The sequence below is a fragment of the Oryza glaberrima genome, chromosome 1 (genome assembly GCF_000147395.1).
Source record: "Oryza glaberrima chromosome 1, OglaRS2, whole genome shotgun sequence".
NCBI classification, from domain to species: domain Eukaryota; kingdom Viridiplantae; phylum Streptophyta; class Magnoliopsida; order Poales; family Poaceae; genus Oryza; species Oryza glaberrima.
This window is the reverse complement of record NC_068326.1, coordinates 15,875,637-15,891,977: the sequence shown is the minus strand read 5'-3', so window position 1 is coordinate 15,891,977 and position 16,341 is coordinate 15,875,637. Positions and strand designations below refer to the sequence as shown.

At 46.4% G+C, this 16,341-nt stretch overlaps 1 protein-coding gene across 1 annotated transcript; it reads left to right on the top strand.

Annotated features, from left to right (window-relative positions):
• Positions 1–13,096: 13,096 nt before the first annotated feature.
• LOC127767024 (xylan glycosyltransferase MUCI21-like) lies at positions 13,097–15,091 on the top strand. Its single transcript, XM_052292226.1, has one exon. The coding sequence runs from the start codon at positions 13,305–13,307 to the stop codon at positions 14,913–14,915; it is 1,611 nt and encodes a 536-aa protein (XP_052148186.1). The 5' UTR covers positions 13,097–13,304; the 3' UTR covers positions 14,916–15,091.
• Positions 15,092–16,341: the final 1,250 nt, after the last annotated feature.

Here is a 16,341-nt window from a genome sequence, read left to right as displayed (position 1 = left end):
GGTGCATGTGGTCGGATGGTTGGTGCTTGAGTGGCGTTGTTGAAGTCGAACGACAGTCCTTGACTCCATGGCGAAACCCCTAGACCAGGCAGGTTCGACGGTAGCCAACTGGGTGCACCTTGACTTGTGTTCCCCTCCGGTTGGGCCGAAGGGGTTGCTTCTGAAGTGTTGTGGGGTTGGTTTGAGCTGCTAAAGAAAAGCTTGGAGTTGCACCTGCAAGGCCGAAGCCCCCTCCCCCATTGCTTGCGACATCTGACCAGGCCGCGGGGGGCGTACTTGGGTAGTGACCGGTCGAACTTGTGGCTGTACATGAGGGGTTGGGTGTACTGTTGCGGCCGAAGGCTGCCCGGCGAAGTTCGCTAGTGCTTGCATGACTTGTGACGGAAGGGCTTGAATCGGTGCCTACGGGTAGGCCTGGGTTGGGATGTAGCCTTCCGAATACTGGAGAATGGGGGCCGAGGCAACCTTGGCTTGCCGGGCCGCTTCATATGCCTGCTGCTGCTCTTGCATCTGACGAAGCATCCTGGAGTCGCGCCATGTTTTGACGCATGGCCCCCATGTCGGCTTCAGCTTGCGCTTCGAGGTTGGAGTTGACTTGTATGGCGGTGAGCGCGGTCGAAGATGTAGCCTACGGCGGTGAAGCAGCCTGGGGCGCTACCAGTTGACATGTTGAAAGGGTCTCCGCCCTGGTCTGGAGCGCCCTTGCTGCCGCAGCTACCTTCGCCGCATCAACTGTGTTTAGCGCCTGCCCCACTGAAGTGGCAGGAGCCAAAGGTGGTTGTTGCGGCGCAGGAGCCGAAGTCGATGGTGCCACACCATCTTCGGCACCGAGCGCCGAAGGCTCTGCTCCCTCTTCGGCTGCCATCTCCACTCCTGCTTCACTCTCCTTTCGTCTTGCAACCTTTTCCTTTGTGACCTTCTTCAGTGGCATTCGCTCTCAGTGGTTTCGCTCAGAGGTCCCCACGGTTGGCGCCAGCTGTTGTCGAAGCGACAACTGCGTACGTCGAAGGATGTGGTTACTCAACAGTTGTTGGGAATGATGAGTGTGTATATTCGAGATTTTTTCTTGGGATCCCCCATTACATGCCCCTAGGGGTCTATTTATAGTTCTATTACAGGTCCCCCTATTAGGGTTTAGGTTTTACAGGGGAATTTATATGGTTGCCCTCATGAAAGGGACATTTACATGGGTACACAGCGTAATTGAGATACATGGGCCTCCACTGGGCCGATTGGCAAACGCTGGCCCAATGGCCAATGGGCTTAGAGTGACCGGGATGGCCCCTTGGGCCTCCCCGAAGCTCGACTTGTCGTTGTAAGTTCAAGTGCCTTAATTTGGTTTTGGTGATTAATGACAAATCTAACTATATGAGACTAACGTTTTTATGAGCCTTTCTTTGACTAGTCTCATTTGGATATGAAAGTAAAAATGATGAGAGGTATGTATTAAACTTCACATATTCTAACTTGGTCTCTCTTATGGATCCAAAATATAGTGTGAGCTTCCTCATTGATCTTTATTGATTATGTGCATATGCGTTCCTTCATATCCATATGTATGCACATCTTGAGGGGGAGCTTATTCTATATTTTGTTTATTATAAAATCTCTACCTTGGTTTGAAATTATCTTTCATCTCACCTTTCTATATTGTTATATCGGGTTATTATCTATCACAAAAGAGAGAAAAGATTGAAAGATCTTGGATTAAACAATTTGTGTAATTGTTGCTTTGGTGATAGATGATAAACTGATGTTTATGGGATTAACCTCTCTTTTACATAAGTTGTCAACTAGGTTAATTCTCGATAATGAGATATGGTAGATATGCATTCTTTGGTGATCGACCTTAATCATGACAAGGATGAAATGCATGGAGATTAAAGCGATATGTACCACCTCTTATCTCTTTCATTTTGATAGGTTCATATATATGATTTCCATGTCATTGTTATATAAGTGTGAGACTAATGTTTTCTTGAGCCTTATCTTATTTAGTCTCCTTTACATTGAGAACATGGAGATCATGTAGGTATGTATTTTTGTTTATCTTTATCATTGCTACATGCCTTCTCTATGTGTATAGGATAAACCCCATTGGTTATTTATTACTTATGCATACACTCGCCTCTCTTGTAAATTTATTTGTATGCATATGTTCAGGGGGAGCAAATCCTATACATTTATTGTGCATGTTCTAGATCCATGTTATTCACCTATTATTCATATTGGATCTTTGCACTTGAGCTTGCATACGAGTATATGACACTTGTGGTGTAAATGAATACTCAACAAACATATCCATATCTTTCATATGCAACCGGTTGGTCATCAAGTGAAGGATGACAACCGATTTGTTGAGTTGAGATGTGAAAAGGAATAGGTCCCACTATGATGAGGCTAATGGATGACACCATGGGTTAATGGTCACCAAGCCAAGGACATCGCCATGTTGGCAAGAATGAAATCAAGCTTGTGATGAGAAGAAAGTCTTGACAAATGATGGTAAATACCTTGGTATAAACATGGTTGAATCAAATGGATGGTTGAATCAAATGGTCACAAGTGTTGATCTCGACTCAAGCTTGACCCCAAGATGGATGGCGCAAGGCAAATGTATAATATAGCTAAGAATGTTTTCTTAGTCTTTTCCCGGTCTTGGTGTTTGGTGTAGACCGGATTTGCTAGATAGGCGCCGTACTATCAAGAGGGGTCTATGAAGCGAGCTTGTGGATGATCTTGTGCCATATTAGTTCATATGCATATAGGTATATTTGGTGGGCTTGTCTAGCCAAGTGTGGTGAGTTTTCTCAAGTCCTAAACAAAGAGAGATGTGGGCAAATCCTATAGGTTTGGGTAGCCTCATGTAGTTATGTTCGGTGGAGTATCCTTTGGAGTGTGAGCCCTTTCTCCCTAAGAAAAGTTGTGTCTTGGATGGATTGTTCATGGGTTGGATATCCCTTTGAATAAGCTTTCCATAAAGTCTAAGAACGCCAAATTCCGAGACCCGAGTCAAGAGATATCGTCGTTTTACTAATGGTCGGTTGAGCTGAAAAGTGACCTGCGGTCTGACCGTGGGCCTTAGGCCGGTCTGACCGGGCCTGTTAGCCGGTCTAACCGGCGTGGTAAGGCTGGTTTGACCGGCCCCACTGGTCTGTTGCACTGGTCTGGTTTTTGGTGGCGATACAGAGCCGCCAGAGCCGCAACCGGTCAGACCGAGCCGATGGCGGTCTGACCGAGCCGTGGACGGTCTGACTGGCCACTACACTGCGGTCAGACCGGCCAGGTTGAGTGGGCTCAATGATTGCCCTGTAATGGCTAGTTTTCTAGCCGTTACAAAGTAGTCTGGTCTGACCGGTCTCACAACGGCGGTCTGACCGGCAGAGCACAGGGTTGGGGATTTCGGTTTCAACGGCTAGTTTTTGTGGTTAGGGGTATATATACCCACTCCCCAGTAGCAAGGGCAAGGTTTTGGCACACCATTGTATTATCTTGAACCCTTGCAAGAGCTCTCACACCCTTGTGCACTTAGTTTATCTAGTGAGGTGTTGGAGAGTGAGTTAAGCCAATCCAAGTGCATTGCTTCATTGTTAGAGCAAGTGTGGTACTTGATCATCCTCGGCAAGCATCCTAGACTTGTTACTCTTGGAGGTTTCCGCCTCCTAGACGGCTTGTGGAGGTGTTGCCCGGTGACCTCTCCGAGGAGATTGTGGAGGAGGCTCGGCGCCGGTTGTGGGTGGTTTGGAGTTCACCACCTTCGGAGTGAAGGAAGAACTACCCTAGTGATCGAGGCTTGGGTAGTCCTCTCCGTGGGCCGGCTCCCACATTGCCCACCCCTTGACGAAGGGGGTGTGCGGTGGCTTCGTGGTTGAGCGGTGGAGTTGAGCTCGCCTCAACGGGGATTAGGAAACCGGCGAGTTTCCGAACCTCGGTGAAAAATTCCTTGTCTCTTGTCTCATTTATTTGTTGCATTTACATTTGTGCAATTTACATTCATAGAGACATATTTGAGCCCATATCACTTAGGTTTGCAAAAAACTTAACTTAGTTGCTTAGTTAACCTTGCATCTCACCTTGCCTAGCAACTTAGGTTAGTTTTGTTTAAGTGTCATTAAGTTTTAAAACCGCCTATTCACCCCCCTCTAGTCGATCTCCTTGATCCTACAGTCGTGGCGAAGTTACCCTTCGGCATGCACCCTTCGCCACCTGGTCTTCGCCCGAGATGCCTTCTGACTTACGTGATAACAACGCGATTCTTCGCCCTTCGCCGTCTTTGCTCCATAGTCTTCGCCATGTGGGCTTCACCCCAATGAGCTTGCCGCCTTGGGCTTGAAGTCTTGCTGGTTACTTGGTTTCGGCAGGTCTGGTCGGAGGGTCTCATGACATACCGCCAACACTATGCTTTCCTACACAATGATAGAGAAGCTCCTGTCATAATCAGTGACAAGCTCTCTGAAGATGAGACTCAACGTCTTCTCACCGTGTTGGAAAATCATTGTTCTGTTCTTGGCTATTCGCTTCAAGATCTCAGGGGGATTAATCCTGTACTTTGCACCCATCGTATCCCTATTGACCCCAAGAGTACTCCTTCAAGGGAACCTCAACGACGGCTCAATAATGTGATGCGAGAAGTTGTAAAAAAAGAGGTCTTGAAACTCCTGCATGCCGGGATTATTTATCTCGTACCATACAGTGAGTGGGTTAGCCCAGTCCAGGTTATGCCAAAGAAGGGAGGAATGATGGTCGTTGTAAATGCTCAGAATGAACTTATCCCGCAATGAACCGTAACCGGATGGAGGATGTGCATTGACTACAGGAAGCTTAACAAGGCTACGAAAAAGGATCATTTCCCGCTACCCTTCATTGATGAAATGTTGGAACGGTTGGCAAATCATTCCTTTTTCTATTTCCTTGACGAGTATTCCGGTTATCATCAAATTTCTATCCATCCGGAGGACCAGAGTAAGACTATGTTCACATGTCCATACGGCACTGATGCATACCGTAGGATGTCCTTCGGACTATGCAACGCTCCTGCATCTTTCCAAAGGTGTATGATGTCTATTTTCTCAGACATGATCGAGGACATTATGGAAGTTTTCATGGATGACTTCTCTGTCTATGGAAAGACCTTTGGCCATTGTCTGTAGAATTTAGACAAAGTCTTACAACGATGCCAAGAGAAGGACCTGGTACATAATTGGGAAAAGTGCCATTTCATGGTCCGTGAAGGGATAGTTCTTGGCCATCGAGTGTCCGAACGTGGAATCGAAGTTGATCATGCTAAAATCGATGTTATCGATCAGCTTCCTCCTCCTGTGGACATGAAAGGGATACGCAGCTTCTTGGGATACGCCGGCTTTTATAGAAGGTTCATCAAGGACTTTTCTACAATCGCCCGACCTCTGACCAATCTGCTGGCCAAGGATGCGCCCTTTGAGTTCGATGACGCGCGCCTGAAATCTTTTGAAATCCTCAAAAAGGCACCCGTCTCTGCTCCAATCATTCAACCTCCTGATTGGACTATGCCCTTCGAGATCATGTGTGATGCAAGCGATTTCGCCGTTGGTGCGGTCTTGGGCCAAACCAAGGATAAAAAGCATCATGCAATCTGCTATGCTAGCAAAACTCTAACCAGAGCTCAGTTGAATTATGCAACTGTTGAAAAAGAGCTGCTCGCGGTTGTTTTTTCTTTCGATAAGTTTAGATCTTATTTGGTGGGAGCTAAGGTGATACTACCTCCGTCCCAAAATAAGTGCAGCCATAGATATCCGTGTTTAGCGCTTTGACCATCCGTCTTATTTGAAAAATTTATGAAAAATATTTAAAAAATTTGTCACACATAAAGTACTATTCATGTTTTATCATCTAATAACAATAAAAATACTAATCATAATCTTTTTTCAAATAAGACGAACGGTCAAACGTTGAACATGAACAGTGCTAAAACTGCACTTATTTTAGGACGGAGGGAGTAGTCTTTACTGATCATGCTGTTTTGAAGTACCAGCTCACTAAACCACGTAACTTAAGATGGATTTTGCTGCTCCAAGAATTTGACTTAGAAATCAAGCATAAAAAGGGAGTAGAAAATTCCGTAGCAGATCATTTGTCTAGGCTACAAATCACTGACACGTAGGAACAGCCGATAAATGACTTCTTGAGAGATGACATGCTGATGACAGTTCGCGACTCCAACCCATGGTATGCCAACATAGTGAACTACATGGTATTCAAGTACATACCATCAGGGGAAATCAACGGAAGCTGAAATATGAAAGTCGCCGTCATATATGGGATGAGCCATACTTATATCGGGTCTGCTCCGATGGCTTACTACGAAGATGTGTGCCGATTGATGAAGGACTTAAGATCATAGAGCGATGGCATGCCTCACCCTATGGTGGCCATTATGGTCCATTCCGCACCTAGGCCAAGATTTGGCAAAGTGGCTTCTTCTGGCCAACAATGTACGAAGACACAAAAGAATTTGTCAGAAGATTCGCAAGTTGCCAGAGGCAAGGAGGAATCACTGCTCGTAGTGCAATGCCTCTCACATACAATTTGCAAGTCGAGATATTCGATGTTTGGGGTATAGACTTTATGGGACCTTTCCCTAAGTCTCGCAACTGCGAGTACATTCTGGTGGCAGTCGACTATGTCTCCAAGTGGGTTGAGGCTATGTTGTGCAGCGCCGTGGATGCGAAGCATGCCAAGAAGATGTTCATAGAAATCATCTTCCCAAGATTTGGAACCCCTAGGATGGTCATAAGTGACGGAGGTTCTCACTTCATTGACAAAACCTTTCGAAATCTCCTACGAGAGAAGGGACCCAAACACAATGTGGCCACTCCTTACCATCCACAGACCAGCGGTCAAGCAGAAACATCAAACAAATAGATCAAGAATATTCCACAGAAGACGGTCAACAAAATGGGAACATGATGGAAAGATAGATTGCTAGATGCACTGTGGGCATACCGGACAGCATACAAGCCACCCATTGGAATGTCCCCCTATCAGATAGTCTATGGGAAGTCATGTCGACTCCCTGTAGAACTCGAGCACAGGGCATATTGGGCCATCAGGAACTGGAACATGGACTTTGAAGGAGCAGGAGAATGGAGAAAAATGCAAATTGCTGAACTTGAAGAATGAAGAGGGAAGGCTTACTACAACGTGAAGATATACAAAGAAAGAACGGAGCGCTGGCATGACAAAAGGATAAAAATCAAGAAATTCAAGCTAGGAGACAAAGTGAATGGGAAGGACCGTTCGACGTCATCGACACCTCTTCGCACGGGGCAATCACACTCCGCGACGATTCAGGTAATATATTCAAGGTAAACGGTCAACGCTTAAAGATTTTCCTCGAGCCGAATGAAACTTTAGATGAAGAAGTGGATGTTATTGAATTAATCGATTATGAACCATGATGATCTCATCTAATGCATGTTTAAAACCCTATAAAGTTGTCATTTTTGTGCTTAGCTTAGGATTTAGTGGGCCTAGGGAAAATTTGGCGGCCAGTTGGACCCACCAGGGTTTGGCCGAAACAGGGCAGCACCCAATCAGCTCCAATTTTGTATATCAGTCTCCCCCACTCGTTTGTAGTCCATTGTGATGCGCTTTCGGAGGTAGATCGATCGAATCAAAGCTTAGAGCACTTGTTCTTCCTCCTCTCCTCCACTTGTGCAAACTCTTTCTTCATCCCAATTCAATTCCTTGATTCTCCACCCACAACTCACCAATGGCTGGCAAGTCCTTGATCCCATACATTGGCTCCTCCTCCAATTCTACCTACAATCTCAACGGAGAGCCAACACCGGCGAATCAATTGATCCCGGTGGAACACTATATGATGGAAGGGGTAAACGCACTATGGACACAGCCTCTCGCAACAGTGCCGGGCTCCCTGCAAATTTGGAGCCCGCCGGCGAGCTCCCTGGTTCAGCCGAACCCTCCTCGGCCCCATTCGGCAGCGCGATCCCTCTCCCCTCGTCATGTCATCAAGACCAAAATCCGGGGGGATTTGCCTGCGCGACGGCCGACAACGGGAGAGCTCGGTCTTTTGAAGGCGCGACACCTTTTTCAAGACGATGAGAAGGCCGCTCCGCCTCCCGCCGAGCAATATGTGGGCACCCTATTCACCAAGGCAGGGGATGAGGTGCTCCACAAGTACACCACACCCACCGCTACTCCATCCACTCCAAAGGAGGAGCGATTCCGCATCATGGGAGTGCGAACTCCCAGCGGTGGGTATGGCAAAGGTTTACTCCGGCCTTTGATGGCGTCGGAGAAGGAGGGGGCAGCGGAATCCCGTAGCCCTCCACCTATGAAGGTGAAGCGTCACTTGACGCCCCCTCCAATCGTGAGGACTCCCAGCCAATTCCAAGAGGATGAAGTAAAGTCACCGGAGCCCTCGGTCCATAAGCTCGCCGCTCAAGTAAAGAAACTCTGCAAGGAGAATATAGAGCTTAGGGATCGCAACGCGGAGCTAGGGGTTGAACTCGCTGAAATTAGAAATAATGTTGATACCCTTAGCTGTGGTTTGTGCGCTAAAATCAAGCGTGCATTCATAGAGATGGGGAAGGAAAATAAATATTATGCTAATTAGATGTCTCCTTTCCCATAAATAAAATGGTAGTAGGTGCTTGGTTTTTATTTTTCCAATCATGTAAAGCACTTACTATGAATAATGTGGCTCATTGGTGTTAACCCCAATGGTTGCCAAAGTTGTTTTTTGTTTTATGTTTAATAAAGTTCAGGTTTTGAATAAGTGTGGGGGAGATATTCTAGCTTCTGACGTCCATATACTCTGAAAAATTGCTGAATCTCTGAACACCTGGAAGCACTCAACTCTGCAGAAAATTGCAGAGGGATTGAGCACCAGAGTGGTTCGGCCGAACCACCAGGTTCGACCGAACCAAAGCTGGCCTCATTCCCTCTCAACTTTCACAGGTAAGCTGGTGAGCACGTCTATTATCTGTATATCTCCACCATGGTATAGTACTAGAGCTGGAAATTCAAAAAACAATTGGTCCAAGCATAAGTAAAAGATAAAATTTCCAATTAATGAAAATTTTCATATGATTGATCTTGTATATTCATTATTCTCAGCTGAATTTGTGCTTGTGAACAACCCTCCATGTTTAGGGAACCTTATACATCCAAGTGATTGCTATATGTGAGATGATTAAAGATGAAAGGAATTCTTGCAACTCTTGTTATGACTCTTGGGAATTTGTTTTCAAAATAACATGTTTAAAAAAAGCTCAATCCTCCAATTGACTTCATGTTATACCTACCAAGGCCATATGCAAGAGTATCTTTGATAAACCTTATTATGCATATGACTGCTTGGCATTATATTGAGCTTTGTCAAATTGATGTGACTCGTGTTAGATATCTTTCATACTCTCACGATCAAGGGGTCAATTCCACTTTCATTTCCACATACATGATAAAGCTAAGCTTCTACACTAGAAGTTGGCTTCCCACAAAAATTCCATTCAAATAAACTCGTACTTTAGACTATGCTTTCTTCTCCTAGAAAAAAATCCTTGGCAAAAAGAAAATGAGAAAAGGAGGGAAAGGCATGTCTATGAAAAAAAAAAGAGAAAAGGGAATAAAACTTGCTCTCAAAACTTTGAGCATGATGAATATATATATATATATATATATATATATATATATATATATATATATATATATATATATAGCCATGCCTCTTCCATATTCATGCCAAGAAAACAAAAAGGAGGAGAAAGTATAGGAAAAAGGAAGAATCATTTCTTTATTCCATCATTCCACAAAATATTTTACTTTTCCATTTTCTACCACAATTAAAGACCCCTGATCTAGGAGTATGGCTGATGATCTTCTTGAGTCCGTATTTTTGGCTTTGCAATATATATGATGTAGGTATGTCACAATTTTTCCCAACCAAGCTCTACATATCAGCCTTAGAATAGGGGTAAATTCTGGCACACTTTGCCTTGGTGAGGATCCAAAAAGAAAATATACATCCTTGAGAGATAAGAGAGAAAGTCAACATGAGGAAAGGAGCTGGTTTGCGAAAATTCATTAAAAAATCCCATGAGTCTGACAGAAGAAGCAAGAAGAACTGGAATCGAGATCGTTCCATCTATCAATTACTCAAGATGGTAAGATAGCCACTGATAAAGTTCACAGGAATAGGTATGGTTGTGAATGATTTGTATGCTTGATTCATATCTTGAAGAAATTCATTCTACACTAGCCTTTACTCAGGGACAAGCAAAGGGCTAAGTGTGGGGGGTTTTGTTGGCGGCTGTTAAATGCTGATTCTATACCGCTAACATCTGCATAAAGTTCAAATAATAAAACATCCAACATAGTGATAGGTGCTTAATCTCACATATTTCACAAGTGTTGGTGTATATTTGTATGCAGGTGATAAACCCTGAAGTTGAGAGGAAAATCAGACTAAAGTGAGGAGAAACAAGTATCCATACAAGGATGGGTTGTGAACTTCATCAAAATACCAAAGACTCAGCCCAAAATTCCAAGAAACAGACAGAGGAGAGTCCAGGGAGTCCACAGGCCGGAGGCCAGGCCGAGAGGGCCCAGCCCAGGTTCGGCCGAACCCAACCCCCCTGATCACTGTTGATCCTGGGGTTTGGCGTGGACGCTCCAGATGCTCTCCTAATGACGGTTGTGGGGCAGTTCAGATATTTCCCCTTCTCACAACCGTTATAACTGCCCTATAAATAGACCTCACTTCTTCACTTCACACACACATTTCGAAGCTTGAGCTGAATTGTAAGAGGCTCTATTGTACTATATTGTATACTAGAATAGGAAGAGAGTAGAGTAGAAGAAGTCGTAAGAATTCCGGAGTTGTCGGTAATCTTCTTCTATTTCTTTTATTCTGTTTATTACTCTGAATTCAATATAATATTCTTCGTGAGTAATTTAGATTTATCTTGTGAGAATTATCTCTTGGTTAGTTCCTAAATAGCATACAGGATTATTGTTCACTATAATCAACTAAAATATAGTGATTGCTTTGGTGAGTTATAAACACTAAAGTAGATATTAATTGCTTAGACGTGGTGTTTAGGTAATTGTTATCCAGTAATTGCTGCGTATCCCACTGTACGTTTGTTAACAGTGAAATTTGGTAATCGGCAACGTTTGATGTAGGTGTAGAGGTGGTGACAGCTCTCAAGATCACTTAAGTCCTCCCTATCCGGGTATGTAGTAGAGCGACAGCTCGTTTGTCCATGTTCCCAACCCTTTCTCCTCGTTTTCCGCACGCACGCTTTTCAAACTGCTAAACAGTGTATTTTTTGCAAAAAGTTTATATACGAAAGTTGCTTAAAAAACATATTGATCCATTTTTTTTAAAAAAAGGCTAAAACTTAATTAATCACGTGCTAAACACTATTTCGTTTTGCGTACTGGGGAGTCCCGACCACAGCCTAATAGTGGTTAGCTGGCTGGAAACCCAGTAATTGCATTGCTCACATATACTCCCAAATGCACTGTTTACCTAAGGGCCAAAAAGAAAAACACTATTCAATTCAGGGTGCCCCCACTGTTCCCCACATTTGAAGTCTGAATCAAAATTTTCTCCAACTTTTAGCACGGATTAGCTTTCAATAGAAGCTGGGTCTTATGGGTCTTATGACCTTTTATAAAAAAAATAAGAAAAACTTTTAGCACGGATAAGGCCCTGTTTAGATCCTGGTAAATTTTTTTACCCTGTCACATCAAATATACATAGAGTATTAAATATAAACGAAAAAATAACTAATTACATAGATTGCGTGTAAATTGCAAGACGAATCTTTTAAGCCTAATTGCTCAATGATCTGACAATGTGGTGCTACAGTAAATATTTACTAATAACGGATTAATTAGGCTTAATAAATTCGTCTCACAGCTTGCAGGCGGATTCTGTAATTTGTTTTGTTATTAGTCTACATTTAATACTTTAAATGTGTGTCTGTATATCCGATGTGACACGCCAGAACTTTACACCCCTTAATCTAAACACAGTCTAATAAAACAGGAGTATACGGAAAAAGAGCTTCCGTGTCAAAGAAGATATGGTTTAGTCCATCCTAGGACATTTCGTCATCTTTGCTACTAGTATATTCTTTCAAAAGAAAAATCTTTGCTGTCTTCCAGAAACCAAGTAATGGTCAGATTGATGCGCAGCAAGTATATAAAAATAAAAGGCAATAGTCTCCTGTTCTTATTTAGCTCATAGTATTTTTTTTATTGTTGTTTTGTTTTACTCACACGTAGGAATAGAAATGGCCCCCTTTTCTATTTCGAAAGTTCAGCGGCAGGACTGGGAAGCAATAACCGAACCGAACTTCCCTGGCAGAAAAGAAAGGAAACTGGTTTCTCGAAAAAAAAAAAGAAAGAAAAGGGAAGTACTATAGCAATAGTAATATCATCTCCAATTCGTTCCCTTCTGTTCTCAAAAAGCAAAAAAAATCGTTCCCTTGCTCCATCACCTCACCCCTAAATAGAACCACATGTAGTATTTGGAGGAGGGGGTTAGGAACCCCTCCATTTTATTGTATAATTAATTAAGTTTTAACCATTTTTTTAAAAAAATAGATTAATATGATTTTTTTAAAGATAACTTTTATATAAAATTTTTTTATATAAATCACGCCATTTAGCAGTTTGAAAAATATGCGTGTGGAAAATCAATGGGCAAGAAGTAGCGTCAATGCGTGATAGTCCCAGACGCACAAAACAGCCACAGTGCAACATGGACTGTAGACAGCTAATACTCGCACGCACGCTTTCCCATGCTGCCCACAAAAAAACGATTGGAAAGCACGCGCAAACGTTTCCATCCCGTGGGATGCTTCCAACCAACGGCAGCAGCAAGCTGCAGCCGCCAACCCAACGTCCCAACCCACGCGACGCGACGCACGCAGGCAGGCAGGTTCGTTCGGTGCCACCACCCACCACACGCCGCTGCGTTCCAGTGCCAGTCCATCTCCAGTGGTCAGCGGCGCAGCCAATTTCCCTTCCCCCGCAAGCTATAGCCACCCTGACCGAAACGCGGTTTTTATTAGCGGGGGAATGTCAATTCCTTCCTCACGCCTTCCCCCCACCCACATTTAGACTCTACGAGACACACCATCACGCCACCGAGTGGTACTAGCCTCTTTGCACGGCAACTCGGAGCGAAAAGCTCTTTTTACCTCATCTTCTCCTCTTGTTCGTCTTGCTCTGTTTCTTTCTTGTTCTCTCCTGGACTTGTGGTCGGAGGTGGGATTGATTTGGGTGACATGGTGCAACACCATAGGGCCACCCTCCTGCTGCACCAGCAGCAGAGGAAAGGGGATGCGACGGCAGAGGAGGGGCAGCAGCTGGTGGCCGAGGAAGGAGCCGGCAAGATGAAGGAGCTCCGGCGCCGGCTCGTGGACTACGCGTGCCACCACCGGAAGCACGGCCACGACGCGCTGCTGCGGATGCTCGCGGGGTTCGCGCTTGTCTCCTGCCTGGTGCTGCTGCTGCCAGGGAGCCCTTTCTCAGCCGCGGTCGACGACCTGCTGCAGATGGGGAGGACGCGCCTGGACGACGAGACGCCGCCACCGCCGCCGTGCGCGGCCGTGTCCAACGGCACCATCTGCTGCGACCGCACCGCCATGCGTACGGACGTGTGCGTCATGCGCGGGGACGTCCGGACGGAGGCCGCTTCCAATTCTCTCTTCTTGCTCGTGCCGCCGCCGGACAATTCCACCGCCGCCGCTGGCCGGGACGAGCGCATCCGCCCTTACACCCGGAAGTGGGAGTCCAGCATCATGAGCACCATCGACGAGCTCCGGCTCCGTGCCGTGCCCGAGGGGGGTGCGGCGCCGGCTAGCTGCGACGTCCGGCACGACGTCCCAGCCGTCGTGTTCTCCACCGGCGGGTACACCGGCAATGTGTACCACGAGTTCAATGACGGCATAATCCCGCTCTACATCACCGCGCGCCAGTACAACAAGAAGGTGGTGTTCGTCATGCTCGAGTACCACGACTGGTGGATGACCAAGTACGGCCACATCGTCGAGCAGCTCTCCGATTACGCGCCTATCGACTTCACCAACGACCGCCGCACCCACTGCTTCCCGGAGGCCGTCGTTGGGCTGCGCATCCACGACGAGCTCGCCATCGACGCCGCACGAATGCCGGGCAACCGTACCATCCAGGACTTCCGTCGGATGCTCGACGACGCATACCGCGGCCGCATACAGATGATCATCGAGGAGGAGGAGAAGGCCGCGGCGGTGGCCTTGGGGACGCCGACCCAAGGCAGCATCAGGAAGAAGAGCGCGCTCAAGGACGACAAGCCACGGCTGGTGATCGTGTCACGGAACGGGTCGCGCGCGATCGAGAACGAGGCCGAGCTGGTGCGTGCAGCTGCTGGCGCCGGGTTCCGCGTCGCCGTGCTCCAGCCTCGTCAGGATACGGAGCTCGCCAAGATGTACCGTGCTCTGAACGCATCGGACGTCATGGTGGGCGTGCACGGCGCGGCCATGACGCACTTCCTCTTCATGCGGCCGGGCTCCGTCTTCATCCAGGTCGTTCCGCTCGGCACCGACTGGGCCGCCGAGACATACTACGGCGAGCCGGCGCGGCGGCTCGGGCTGCGGTACATGCCGTACAAGATCAAGCCGGCGGAGAGCTCGCTGTACCGGCAGTACGCCAAGGATGACGCGGTGCTCACCGACCCGGACACCGTGAACGCCAAGGGGTGGCAGGTCACCAAGAAGGTTTACCTCGATGGCCAGAACGTGCGGCTGGACATGGTACGGTTCCGTCGCCGGCTGCGCGACGCGTACGACCACTGGGCGGAGCTGAGGAGGCGCCACAACGCGGACAGTACTGAGACGGAACAGCGGAAACCATGGTAGGAGTAGGAGTAGCATGGTCTCCTACCGAGTTCTTTTGATTAATTCTTTCTCTTTTTGACACATATACATGGTTAATTCAAATACTGTATAGAGAAATTCAGGGAGATAGTTGCTTTACATGCCACCAGTTTGATGGGATGAGTGACACTTGTTAATGGACTACAGCTGTTAATGTACATACTCATAAATTGGTAACAGGAGCAAAAACAAACGCAGGTACAAAGGTTTTTGTGTAGTAGATGTCTTCACAAATTACACGTTCGGTAATTTGCAAATTTGCATATAAGGAAGGATGTGTGCTTTTTCAAATAAAGGGAGGAGCTATATATATATATTCGGAATTGCTAAAGCTTTGTCGACAGAAAATCCAACCACAAATCTTGCAAATTTTGGATCACTGGATGTGCTTCACGATTCATGCTCTTCTTCTCCAACTCCGGCGACCACCTCTTCTTCTCCGGCGCCGGCGAACCCGAACTCCAGTAGAGGGCCAACGAATTAGGGTCCCGGGGTGGGTGGGGGTGGGAAGAGGGGGGGAGGGGGAGGAGGAAGAGGGGGAAGTTTGCCGGCTTTAGAGGGATGGCCGTGGGAGGCGGCAGCCCAGCGGTGGGCGGCGGATCAGGTGGGCGGCGAGGCGCCAGCGGCAGCACTGAAGCCGCGGGGCTGGAGGACGGCGGTGGGCCGGCGTTGGTGGAGGGGGCATCTGCTCAAGGAGGAAGGAGGGGGGGAGGGGAAGGAGGCTGGCCGGGGGGGCCTCGCCGGCGCCGTTGATGCCCTCTGTCCAGCCAACAAGGCGGGCAGTGGCGCGGAGGGGCGGTGGCTGCCGGCTGGACAGCGGCGCGGAGGGGCGGTGGCAGCGGGAGTTCGTGCGAGGGACGAGAGGAGTGGTGGCGGCGTGATCTGGATAGGGAGGAGAAGAGGAGTTAGGGTTAAAGGGTCTGCTCGAATCTTAAAGCATATCTAATAGTCCAAAATTTGAAAGATAGGAGGTGGGATTTTCTATCAACAGATACGTAGATAGTCCCATATTTTTTGCTGTCCTGTTTTGTTTCCATATGGTGCTATATTTTTTACTTAAAAAATAGTCGGCATTCATATACTCCCTCCATCTACAAAAGTTACACCTATTTCACATTTGAGTTTTTCCAAATAAGTTGTTCCTATTTATAATCTTTAATTCTTTATGCATTCAAGACTTAAATGAAGAGATAAATTAAATGTTTTATTAGAATCCAAGGAGTCATCTAAATATTCATTGGTTGTATGCTTGCATTCACTCCTTGATTTTGTAACATCCAAGATGATTTAATTTCTCCTTGGTCTTGGTATCAAAAGTAATATGTGTAACTTTTGTGGATAGAGGGAGTATATTGTAAATTCCTAAATTACATATGTAATTTTAGTGTATTTACAATGTAAGTCTCAA

Excerpts from the sequence above, each read along its gene's own strand:
- LOC127767024 (XM_052292226.1), top strand. The coding sequence starts at position 13,305 with ATGGTGCAACACCATAGGGCCACCCTCCTGCTGCACCAGCAGCAGAGG.